This window comes from Erpetoichthys calabaricus, chromosome 18 (genome assembly GCF_900747795.2).
Source record: "Erpetoichthys calabaricus chromosome 18, fErpCal1.3, whole genome shotgun sequence".
NCBI classification, from domain to species: domain Eukaryota; kingdom Metazoa; phylum Chordata; class Cladistia; order Polypteriformes; family Polypteridae; genus Erpetoichthys; species Erpetoichthys calabaricus.
Window position 1 is genome coordinate 74,720,287 of NC_041411.2, and position 13,627 is coordinate 74,733,913.

General features: G+C 36.2%; 1 protein-coding gene across 2 annotated transcripts in view; it reads right to left on the minus strand.

The window, feature by feature from the left end:
* Positions 1-639: 639 nt before the first annotated feature.
* arhgef3 (Rho guanine nucleotide exchange factor (GEF) 3) overlaps positions 640-13,627 on the minus strand; it is a 59,682-nt gene continuing 46,694 nt past the window's right edge. For both annotated transcript variants that reach the window (XM_028824029.2, XM_028824030.2), the window contains 4 exons: positions 13,219-13,476; positions 10,397-10,567; positions 8,845-9,031; positions 640-2,504 (listed from right to left, as the gene is read on the minus strand). In XM_028824029.2, the coding sequence (XP_028679862.1) occupies positions 2,161-2,504; positions 8,845-9,031; positions 10,397-10,567; positions 13,219-13,476 (960 nt within the window). In that variant the 3' untranslated portion in view covers positions 640-2,160. The remainder of the gene's footprint in view (positions 2,505-8,844; positions 9,032-10,396; positions 10,568-13,218; positions 13,477-13,627) is intronic.

Genomic DNA, 13,627 nt, shown 5'->3' on the forward strand with positions numbered 1-13,627 from the left:
CCAGCTGGTTAGGGATTGGGTGACTAGTATACAGTGACTTTAGGCTTTCATATTTCTTTAGGACTTTCCTCTTAGCTTTTTAGTTTCTGGCCTGTTGGTGGGGCTGCTACTGTTTCTCATGGCTGTCCTGGGACATTATTTTTTCTCTAATTGTTCTGATTGCACTGTACACGGCTGGAATGTGTTTAAAGTTTATTTTTTATATATTCACTTTAAAAAAGAAATATAAGATTTATTAACTGTCTTTACATAATACAATAAAAATGTTCACAGGAAATGTGTAAGGCTTCACTTTGTGAACAAATACAGGGGAATACCTGAACAGATGAAATGGGATTTTTATACGTGGGATTTGTTGACTGGGTTAGAATAGGCAAGCCACTATAACTGAGATTAAATTTCTGTTACATGACATCATGCATGGACTTCTGCGCTTTCTGGAGGCACAAGGTGGGCACTGTGATGTCAAGGAACTTAATTTATCATCAGAGTTTACATATTAGCAGTGATTTACCTTTAATTTTCATTTAAAGGAAATGTAAGATTTACTTTTTTCTTTATTTAGCATGAGTGTCATGGTAAGCCTATATGTTGTCATTTTTTTTACGTGTCCAAGCTTTTTCCATACGCAGTCACTGATACAAAATCAGTTCATTTTATTTTGTGTTCCTCTTTCTGAAACAACTTTTTTTTTTCCAGTATACAGCAGTTCCTAACTACATTTTTTTAAAATCTTATTTTCTTGCAGCTCCATTCTGGTTAAAATTCTTTACATTCCTCCATTGCCATCCACTGTCTTTCAGCCTCATGTTCATGCCATACACATTCCAAAAGGTAATCACATTTCTAAAAGAAAAGCAGAGAAACATGCTGGGAATCAGAAAGAGAAAGTGCAACAAACCAAGAAGGAACCTGAGACCTGATAGGGGCCATATTAGAGGCATGCTGGATGGTCTGTTAAGGGTTCTGTTGGTTTGAATCACTACCTCTTGCTTATGTATCCTAGCTTACTGCTTAATTTTTGTCTGTTCATGAGGCTTTTCTTGCCTTTTTCCCTCTTGAGAAGTTTGGAAGGTAACACATACAACACCTGTTAAAGTGAAGTAATCCTATTGGCTGCCAGAAAGTATATGTACAATACAGTATAAAACATTACAGTAATCAAAGTAACACTTTGTCTCTAATAAGCAGATCTTTGTGATTAGTTAAAGGCGAGTGACATTAAAATAGACAGGTGGACTCTTCAGGGGATAAGCTTGTGTGATAATAAAATCCCAAATGAAAAATACAGCACCTTTTGGAGTATTAGTTAAACACAATTAGCCACATATTCCAATGTATTTTGTGTAATAGCTTAATAATTTACTCCCAAAACCTATATCTTTGAAATCCCTGAATGTACACATCTAAAACCACTCTTCCAAATCCTGCAGAAAATTATAATTTGGGTTAACAAATGTTTCTTATACAGTAGGTTCTGGAAGAATAGGTCCTGTTTTAACCAACTATAGTTTTTCCTGGAAAGTCTCAATTATTTTAATAAAAATCAAAAATAATTCATGTCTCCATTTTTACTCACTCTTGTTTCAGTCTGAGCTAGAAGCAAGGGATACAAGTGAAGAAATATCCTGATGAAAATACCACCAAAAGAAGCGATAGTGCTTATTTAATGTGGTTCTAAAATAAACCTAATAATTTCCCTACTATCATTATCTACACCCACTTTCTCAAATTCAGGGTTGTGGATCTAAAAACCAGTGAAACCTTTTTCTGCTACACATTAAACTGTAGAGTTTTTTCTTGGTAGCAAACGTTTTTAATCTCAAATTGTGTGTTATTTGCCTATCAGATTAAAATATATTCTCTGCACTTTCTTCATAAGAAAAAACCTGCTAAGAACACTACAGGTCACCTGTTTCAGGCTGTGGCAAAGGCCTGTGATCATGGACAAACACTTGCGACTTTTAGAAATATGTGCGAAGCTTGAGAGAGGCTTCATTCTGCAGCAATCCTGAAGAAGCAAAATGCTAGTGGTTAGCTAACACACATACAAAGCAAGGTGCATTGCAGCTACAGTGCTGAACATGAGGGCAGTAGGAATAAATAAAAAGGCTTGTCTCAGCTCTTCATTTCTCATTTCACTTTCACAAAGCAACACAATCAAATACTGCTCTCCAGTTTCCGGCAATTGGCTTGTTCCATCTGTTCACCATCGGCACTCATTTCACTAGTGTCCATGCTACAGTCTGATTCGCTGTCTGATCGTTCCATTTGGCTGGGATGTGATGTGTCCTTGGCTGTTCTGCTGCAGCCTAGTGAGGATATGAGTGGTTCACCTGGACAGTCAGTCATCTCCTGTGTATTTTCACAGTCTTGTAGGGAGGAGTCTTTTGCTTGTCGGATGCAGTTGAGCCATTGCTGCTTGTTGAATGAGTCACTGGCTTGGAACAAATATGACTGGTTTTGGAAGCCACTTCTGTATGTCACACGAAAGAAATTTCTACCTGTTATTAAGAAAAGAAATAAAGTCTGTGGAAGCCATCTGCAAAAGTAAGGGACTGTATTGAAGCAGATTTAAAATACTGTTTAATCCAAAATATAAAACATTTCTTGTGATGCATACACATTTAAGTTAAGTTTATTCCAAATTTTTAAAATCGAAAATTCAGTGCATGAGTATACCTAACTTCTTCCAAGGGTGTGGCTATCCTGCCAAGGCATGAGAAAAAAAATCCTGAGACAAAATTTTACTGGCACAAATCCTTAGCCTCAGAGCCACCACTCTGCCATCTTGGCCAGGGTGTTTGTCTCTCTCAAGGCACAATCACAAAAACACTAAATCTCACTTCTGTGAGGCAAGTTTAGACAAAATCTTCCACCCCATACAGATAAGTGCAGACAAAGACCCAACCCATTGTTAAATTGTACTGAGTTTAAAGAAGACAAGACACAATCAAATGCATTTCTGGATACATTAGAGATACCACAAATAGATACTCTTAGTGCAGAGGAATTGGATAAACCTTTGGCACCATCAGAATTATTAGATGCTATAAAATCAATTCAGAGTGGGAAAGCAGCAGGCCCCAATGGCTACCCTGCTGAATTTTATAAGAAGTTCTTCTCTCAGCTAGCTCCCCTCCTATTAGCAACATTCACAGAAGTTAGAGACAATAAAATTCTACCTCAAACTTTTTGTCAAGCATTAATCACCATTTTTCCTAAACAAAATAAGGACGTCTTACAATGTACATCATATAGACCAATTTCACTTCTGAATGATGATGTTAAGATACCCTCCAAAGTCCTAGCTAGAAGGATGGAGAAAGTGCTGCCTTCAATAATATCACAAGATCAAACTGGATTTTTTAAAGGCCGACATTTAGCGTCCAATCTTCGACGCCTGTTTAATGTAATATACTCACCCGCAAAGTCAAACATCCCAGAGATTTTATTATCCTTGGATGCAGAAAAAGCATTTGATATGATTGAATGGAACTACCTTTTCACTACATTGGAGAGATTTGGGTTTGGCCCGAACATTTGTGCATGGATCAAACTATTGTATACCAATCCAGAAGCTTCAGTTTGTATTAACAACATTAATTCAGACTACTTTAAACTAGAATGTGGTACCAGACAAGGATGCCCTTTGTCACCACTACTTTTTGCAATCGCCTTTGAGCCACTGGCAGTTCACTGTCAAAATGCTTATGAGATAAAGGAGATTATCAGAGAAGGACTTGAACAGAAAATTTCTCTATATGCAGATGATATGGTACTGTATATATCAGACCCACAAAATACTGTGCCTGCAGTCCTAACAGCACTAACAAAATTTCAAAAAATTTGTGGTCTCAGAATTAATTTGACTAAAAGTGTGCTCTTTCCAGTGAGTTCTCAAGCACACAGTATTAGATTGGACACCTTCCCTTTTATCATCACAGATCAGTTCAAATACATATACATCAATAAATCATTTTTTAAGAAATTAGATTCAACCATAACCACATTTATTTGGAATTTAAAACATCTACGTTTCCAAAGAGCGACCCTACAAAGGCCAAAGGCAGAAGGTAGCATGGCTCTACCTAACTTTCAGTTTTACTACTGGGCAGCAAACATACAACATATTAAAACCTGGACATTGACACAAATAGATGAACATATGCAGGCTTGGTCTGCAATAGAAATAGAATCCTGCAGTTCCTCTTTATATTCCTTGCTTTGCGCCCCAATAAATGCAAATTATCGGCAATATACAATAACCCAATAGTGCTTCACTCACTCAGAATATGGAACCAATGTAGGAAGCATTTTAAGATAGAGAATCTTTTATCGGTGGCACCTCTGCACAAGAACCACCTCTTTCAATCCTCGCAAACATATGCAGTTTTTAATGTCTGGAAAACATTTGGGATTAAATCACTTAGAGATCTGTACATAGACAACGTCTTTGCATCCTACGAACAATTAAATTTTAAATTTAACTTTCCAGCAACACATTTCTTTCACTATCTTCAAATTAGAAACTTTGTTAAACAGAACCTGCCCAATTTTCTACACCTACCACCTCCCTCTATGCTGGAAAATATATTAATCAGTTTCAAGGATTTAGGCAGCATCTCTGCAATATATAAAACCATTTTACAGTCCCTCCCTTTCAAAGATCCAAGAGGACAATGGGAAAAAGATCTCTTTCTCAATATATCAGAAAAGGAGTGGAAGGTAGCCATCCATTTTCTAACCTGCTGAATTCGAACACAGGGTCACGGGGTTCTGCTCAAGCCAATCCCAGCCAACACAGGGCACAAGGCAGGAACCAGTCCTGGGCAGGGTGCCAACCCACCGCAGGAGTGGAAGGTAGCAATGCAGAGAATTCACTCGAGCTCCGTATGCACAAAGTATACAATTATTCAACTATAAATTATATATCGAGCACATCTGTCTCGCTTAAAATTGTCCAAAATGTTTCCAGGGCAAAATCTAACCTGCGAACGCTGCAATCAAGTCCCAGCCTCACTGGGTCACATGTTTTGGGCCTGCACGAAATTAACATCATTTTGGACCAAAATTTTTAAATGTCTTTCAGACAGCCTTGGTGTCACAATCCCTCCTAATCCACTAACAGCTGTGTTTGGTGTACTTCCAGATGGGCTTAAAGTGGAGAAGGACAAACAAACTGTAATTGCCTTTACTACACTATTGGCACGTAGACTTATCTTGCTCAACTGGAAGAATCCTAACTCTGCCCTTTTAAGTCAGTGGGTAACTGATGTTATATATTATTTGAAATTGGAAAAAATAAAATTCTCACTTAGAGGATCTGTGCAGAAATTTTTCAAAACCTGGCAGGATCTAATCAATAGCATTTTAGAATACGTTTTTAAAGCACTGAGGAAGTAGATTCTCTCCCTGTTCTATTTTTTTTTCTTTTTCTTCTCCATTTATCTATATTCACTTATTAATTTATCTATTTACTTATTTTTACTAGGTTTAAGTTTTATTCTGCTGCCCATGCTCTCTTTCTCAGGGGTGGGGGTTGATTTGTTTTCAATCCTATTCTTGTAAAATTGATCTATTTGTATGGAATGTTGGTAGATTTCAATAAAATCAATAAAATCAAAAAAAAAAAACATTGCTTTGGAGCTGTGAAACAGCAGCTCTAAACACTGCACCACTGTGCTTTCCAAAATACATTTATAGCAGAAACTCTTAAATACGTACTTGTGCATTTCTCTTTGGTAGAAACAGCTTTTAATGTTTAATGTTCAACTGTAATACTGTAAAGCAATAACAGACCTACTCCCATTGACCAAATATAGAGAGAAACAGAACAAAATAAGTAAGTCTTAAACAGAATTTTCTTTAAACAAGAACTTTTCTTTGTAATATCATTTTTTTCTTTTTTTGTGTTAACTTTTGGCTTTGAATTTTACAACAGTTTTTATGCTTCTGTCTTTCTAGTTTGTTTAAGCAGGATCTGATGGAGATCGTTTCTTTCACCCCGATTGTCTGCACATATGTTAGACATTTGCCATCTTTACATTTGTGCTTTAAACAACTTTCACTTTCAAATCCAATGTTTTTTTGTAATTGCCACTGAACCATTAGCTATTCATCTTCGAAAGCAATCAGAGATAAAGGGGATCATTAAAGAAGGGCTTGAATAGAAAATATTTTATTATGCTTATGATATCTGAGACCCACAATTATCTCTACCTTAAGTTTCAAACCTGCTAAGATAAACTCACACTATCTCTGGATTAAGAAAGAGGCTGAATAAAATTGTGCTTCTTCCAGTGAATTTCCTGGCATGTCAGACCAGACTAGATAACACTTTAAATTTCTTTATAACAAGATGTTAATGGATGTTAGCTTATGTTTGCTGGGAGATTTGTTACAGTTATAATGAATATCAAATATCAATATCTCCAAGTTCCTTTTTGTGGAGCATTCCTATATATTTCAGCAAATCTTTCTTTAGGATGATAGAACCAATTTTAACATAATTTATCTGTATCTCAAAATGGTGACTCATTGATGAGGTGACTCTACAGAAATCTAATGCAGAATGCAGCATGGAACTGTCTTTAACTTTTACTACTGGGCTGCAGTTATTTACACAATAAAATGTTTCAACATAGGTAGAAACCCACAAATCTGCACCTGCTTGGTTCTAATGGAAAATAAATCCTGTTCTAATTCTTCTTTGTCTTCAGTCAATACTAATTATCATCAGTTTACCAGCAACCCATTTGTCTAGCACTTATTTAATATATGGAACCAATGCAGGGCATACTTTGAAGTAGAGAAGCTCTTATTAGTTTCTCTTATATATCTTACACACTTTTTTAATGTAATAAACCCTATGCACTGTTTAACATATGGAAAACATTTGGGATTGTGAAATTTAGACATCTTTATATTCATAATCAATTTGCATCTTTTGAACTATTGTACACCAAATTTAATCCTCCAGCTACACACTTTGGTCTTCTGTACAAAATTGCTCATGCCTCTACCCCCATATCTGTCTTTGAGTTGATATTGGCTAGTCCAGATGAAGATTCATACAGCCTTCCTAGAGTATATAAAAATGTTTCAAGCCTTTAATGATCATAGGGAATGATGAGAAAGGGATTTCTTGATTAAACCTTTTGGAAAAGGAATGAAACTCAGCCATTAGTAGAATATACAGTATTCTAGTTCAATATGCACCAAACATACTGTAAGTTGTTTATGAATCACATATATCATGTTTAAAATTGTTTTAAATGCATCCGTTTGTAAGTGTTGTCATCATGCTCCTGCACTTATGTTTTGGAAATGCCCTAATTTTAAAACATTTGGGCAGAAATGTTTGAATAACTTTGGACTTAAAATCACTTCTTGCTCATCAACAGCTGTGTTTGGAGTACTACCAGATGGGTTTCAATTATACTAAAAGAAAATGGTTTTAATATCCTATGCCACATTACTAGCATTTAGACATACTTTGCTCAATTTGAAGAATCCCAATCCACTATAACTCAATGGGAAATTGTCTTAAAATATTATCTCAAATTGAAAAATTAAGTTCTCTTTAAAGACGTGTTTTTTTTCAAAACACAACTTGGACTTAATATAATTTCTAAAATGAACATGCTAGGCTTGAACCTAACTTTCTCACTCTACTTGCTATTTGATTATACTGTATATAAAGAATTATTTTAGATTTTATTCATATTGCTGTTTTCTTCTTTAAAGCATACTGTTGTATTTGCTATATTAATTTTATTTATTTGAGTTGTATTCTGTTGTAATAATTTATTTTAGTTATACAACTTCAAAAACTACTTAAGTCTGGTACTGTGAAACCTTTTAAGTTGGCCCCAGATAACTCATAAAACGCATACAGTAATCATTTAGATGCCACAGTCTTTTAAAGAACAGGTTATCAGACACAGCCTGTGTACCACAGAAGCTTCCATTCATCTCCACTGTCAATAAACCGTGATAATGAAGCCATCAGGATAATAACGATAAAGCCAAACCTGGATAGGACAACGGTATGTCAGAGAGGACACACTCACATGTATAAACCTGTTCTCAACCTTGACCGTCCAATTTATCATCTCCAATTAACCTAACAAGCACAACTTTCTGTGAATTATCATCTGGAAAAAAGCATATGTGCTTATATATGTACATATTTTCACACCTATTTAATTCAATTTAGTGTTGCTAATGGGAGTAGGAGAAGGGCAGAGTGGGTCGTTGCATCCTCGAGTGTAAGTCAGAGACCAAACATGGATGGAATTTCATACCATTTCAGGACAAACTCACATGTACACATCCATACTCCTTCATGGTGAGCCAATTTAGTGTAACCAATTAACCTAATTTACACAAATTTCTGTGAATTATTTTCTGGAAAGAATCAAGTTTCTTTTTTATCTTTAGTTGAATTTACTAAAAGTGTGCAACATTCCATACAATCAAATCAAACTTAACAAAACTGAATTCAATTTAACCCCCACCCATGACGAAGAGAGCAAGGCCAACAGCCAGAGTAAAAACTTTTGAGAGTAGTAAAGAGAGAAAGGAGTCTTTCTCCCCAATAAAAATGCTTATTCTAAAATGTTCTAAAAGATCCTGACAACTTTTAAAAAAGTTTTGAACAAATCCTCTTAAGTGAGAATTTCTACAATAAATAAAGATGAAAAGAATTGAAATATGATACTGTTTTTAAACTTCTTTTCAACACCTTTATGTTGGCACTCTAAACGTCAAGGCACAACATTCGTTGCAAATGAAAAAATAAAATTCATTTCTGTCAATCCATGTTTATGCTGTACTTACTCCTCTCGTTGTTGCTGAAGGCTCCCCTGATTGAGCCACCTACTCGTATTTCACCATCTTGAAGGTCTTCCCAGCAAAGATCTCTGACAGGTAGTGGCTGTCGGTAGAGCTGGTAAAAGAGCTGTTCATTCAGGGTGGTGGTCCTGGTAACAACTAAGACATCTTGGAACAGGAAAACATGGAGCTTCTAAAAGGAGGTGAGGAGAGTCGCATCATGAGGTTTGCTTAATTAAACAGAAAATATCTTTATAGCCCAGATCAATGGTTCTCATTGTTTTATGAACACAACCACATAACACTTTTTTGTAATGTCATTTTTCCTACATTTTTCAGAACACCAAATGTAAAAAAAACAAACTATATTTTTACAAATTTGTGGTCTTTTTTGTGCACAATGGCAAATATCAAGCTTATATTGCAAATGTCTTGTAAACATTTGGGATGTTCATGAGCAGACCCTGAACTCTGAATTATAGTCAGACTGCAGGGAAAATGGATTTAGAGAGACATTATCACACACATTTAAAAACACAAAAGGCAAAACAATAAACACTAAACAACAGGTCTGACTGTTATTTACATTTCTGCATAGATTTCTGCTCCCTCCATGACCTATTTTGTGAGGCATGCCTTGCTTCTAGGCTTCTACTCCAAGCCTATTTCTTTTTAGAAGTATTTTAAGGGATGACACAGAAGTACTTCCAGTGGTTCACTCGAGCTCCTGATAAGCACTGCTAGATCATCCACAACATCTTCACAGGAGCATAGCTTCTCTCCAGGAACCTCCCCATGGCTTCATCCTTTTAAAGGGACAGGCTTCAAAGAGATGACTTGGGGCATCCCTTCAACGGGGATGCAGCCACCTAATTCTCTAGAGGATTAGACTGGGCAGGAGGTTGGCATCTTATTAATGGAATGTTACAGACCTTCACATAATGTGGCCCAATGTCTACCATTCACACACACTCACCTATATGTCACAGATGTAGGTTATATGCAGATATCTAATTTTAAGTAGGATATCCAATTTATCCATTTCTAAATCAAGCCAGAATAGGGTTGTGTGTTTAATGTTGACACAAGCGTTGTTCTTAATGTGACTGTTAATTTAATGCCACCAGTGACAAATGTTTGTTGTTAAGCAGTAGTATGCCACATAGAGCCACACGCAGCAGGACAAAGTTGAAAGGTGTGTATTTATGCATGTCTGTACCATTGTACCTGCTTACTAGACAAGTGTCTTTTTGGGGTTAATAATAACATTTCTGGATTTCCTTATATTTATATTTTTAAGTATTATGTCATCAAGGAAGGATATTTTAATTTTATTACACAATTTATAGTAAGTAATTTTGTCAGTGATTTAAAGGAATGTTGCTTTGGTTTAGCGGACACACCTCCTCATTTCTTAAGAGTGCAAAGTTGTGAGCTCATATCACTAAAAGGGATGGATGGCTTGCAGTCAGGGTGGCAGAAGCCTGCTATGTCTTATGGCTACAGGTTTTTCAGGAAATGTCTTAAATATGTTAGAGTGGATATTTGAAAAACTTACAGCTCCTCTGTTATTTTTCAGCTCCCCATGACAGATGAGAACTCGTGACTCTTCAATAAGCTGGTGTCTCTGGCTGTCTTCAAGGTACACTAACCGCTCCTTATAATACTGACACTCAGACTCCCCAGTTTTTACATTGATTTCTGCCACAATTCTCTGAACAATGTTAATCTGTAGAAAGATTATAATATTTGTTTTATTAGCACTGTACAATTTCTACTAATACTGTCAGATCCACTTTGATTTAAGTAGGGATTTATAAATGAATTATTTTCACATTTACAGAGCACAGTAATATTTTTGTTTGCATGTGCTAATAAACAGACAAACAGGACGAGGAAATTGACAAGTGGGAAAAAATGAAGAGGAAGAAAAGAAATTATACATGAATTATAGTGTAGAAAAAATAGTCAATATGTGAATAATTATGTTGAAGTAAAGAAAAAACTTGTGGATGGAAAAATATCTTGAATTATTAGCACAACTTCAAAAGGGAAAAGAGTTAACAGACAAAGCAAAACTAGAAAACAGTAACATATTCTTAAGTTTGTCATTCCAAGCCCTCCCAAAACTGTCTTTCTTCACTTCATCCCATTCAATGAGTATTTACTCCCAGTCATTTGCAGACTTTCTGTTTTGGGTCAATTCAGTGGTCAAGGTCACATTTCAGGAACACTGAGCAGTACCTTTTTTTGCTGCTTAACAGACTCATTAATCTCCATCCTACTGAATGTCTCATGTCTGCGGTTTAATGGGAAGTGTCAGTTCAGTGCTGTCCTGCACCAAACATAATTATTCATTCTGTATCTTATTAATTGGAAAGAAAGTGTAGGGATGACCCCTGGGAAAGTAAAATAACTCTCCATGTGCTGGGCTTTTTATTTTTGCTTTTATCATTTACCCCATTCCCTAAAGATGAAAGGATGATCTACCAAAATCAGATTCTTTCTCCCATCAGGTTTAATCATTCAAGGGCTAACTAAAGTTAAACCATCCATTTTTAATACCTTAAGTACCTATATTTTGCTTAGCTTAGGGGCTCATGACAGGGAGGAACCAGTAATGGGGCACATTCATGCCCTCACCCAAAAGGAATTCAAGAACAAAAATGCAGAATACTTTGATAACCACTAGAGGTCAGCCTTGCTTTAGTAATCCAGGGTGTCAATAGCTAAACTGCTATGCTCTCTATAATTTAATTTTTCAGTGATGAAAGTCTGTCTCGGGCTGTAGGGTAGTAGAGGCATATTATCAGTGCTGTACATTTTATTATTTATTTAGAATTCTTCACTCCTATTAGACCAAATGCACACTATTAGACAATACGCACACATTAACTGGATATTTAAAAATGCAAAACAAAGTTTGGCCTTTAATTATTTAAAAACTAGACACCTCTCATCTCATCTGGTTCTCAAAAACACTTAATTCAAGTCAAGGTCATGGGGTGCAAGAGCCTATCCCAGTAGTACTTGAAGTAAGGCAGGAAATAGGATTAGATAGGGCACACACTCACACTTGAACAGGAGCAAATTCAGAGTCATGAATTAGCCTTAACTATGAGGATGTGGGAGGAGTACCTAGAGGATAATTCAAGCAGAGAAGGGGAGAACATGCAGATTCTACATGGACAATATCCTGGTGCAGGATTTAGGCTCAAGATGCTGCATTTGTGAGGCAGCAGCACCACCCACTGCAACCCTAGAAAATGACATAGTTCTTGAAAAATGTATTAGCACATGAATATTACAAACCTTATTATGTTTGTGGGAGCATGTTCACCCTGAAATGCTTTACATGTAAGAACTTAAAAGAATTCATTCAGTTATCTGTTTGTTGAAAATGCTTAGTGCATTACAGATTGAGTGGAAACTAGAGACTGCGCTGGGAACACAAGGTACAAGACAGAAACTAAGAGAATGCAATGGTAATCCATTACAGGTGAGACAAATACTCACCTACACTCAGTTATGCCAGGCCAATTACATTTAACATGTTTGACTTTGAAATGTGACATGGACACCCAGGGCAAAACCATTTTGGCATGGAGAGAACACTCAAAGTCAAGGCCACCAGCCAGCAATGCTAAACATAAACAGGCTCTCAGAAGTGTATTTTGATTTGCATAACAATATAGCCACAAAACTGGAGTAAACGATGTAGAACTTCCTTACAAAAAATAAGCAAAAACAAAAATGTTACCACCCCCACAAGTTCTTATTCATTTTAGCCAGCAAGTTTATGTGTATATGGGAAGCATATAAAAAGCATATATATTATCCTAAAGATAAAACCATGAGGGTACCACTGAACAATTAAAGAGTTCTGCAGGTTGCATATATGTAGAAAGAGAAATCTGAACTGGCCAGAGAGATCCTTTGCAAAAAAGTTGGAGAGAGTCAGGGTCCCTCAGGGAAAATAAACCCTTTATGTGCATGGCTAGTGGCAATGCCACAGCTAAGCAAGACAATACAGATAAAGGATTTGCACATAATTAAGAAAGAAAAAGTTAATGAGAGGCAGAAGAGGAAACAGAAAAAGCCACACCAGTTGGTTCAGCACATAGGGCAAGCATGTCCACATCTGGCCAAATATGCTTATGGGTTTTTTGTTTTGTGTTTATGCAGTTATTTATTTTCCATTTCCCATCTTTTTAATAATTTGGATCTTCTTTGTGGCATTCATCTAACATGAAGCAGAAGCTAGGGGATGGTCTTGCAACAAGTTATCAGTTTTTCACTAAAAGTTATTAATCTGTCAGTCATGAGTTTAGAATATTAGCCCTCTATAAACACAGAAATCAAATGAAAAGTGTGCCTCACCGCTTCTTCAAGGTGCTGCTGGTCTGGGTTCTCAGTAGGAGTGTGTCTGAGAATCTCTTTCAGGAGCAGTGGATATTTTACCAAGCGGCTCCGTGGGATGTCTAAGAAATTCCAAAGATCTAATTTCCGACTGAATGGGGACTCCAAGCAACGCTGTAGGAAATCCTGAACACGATGGTCTTGTTTCTTGTGGTCCAAAAGAGCCTTAGCAGCTACCTGATTGCTGCAGTAGCTGTCATAGGAGTTTAAACAAGGCAACTTGAAAAAGGAAGGAGAAAAAAGAATCTTTGTAAACTGTTATAGCTGTTGTTAACCAGATTTACAAATATTTGACATACTATATTTATGTTAAACATGATTTTTAACATAACATTTTCAAACCTGCTTAATCCAATTCAGGCTCATAAGA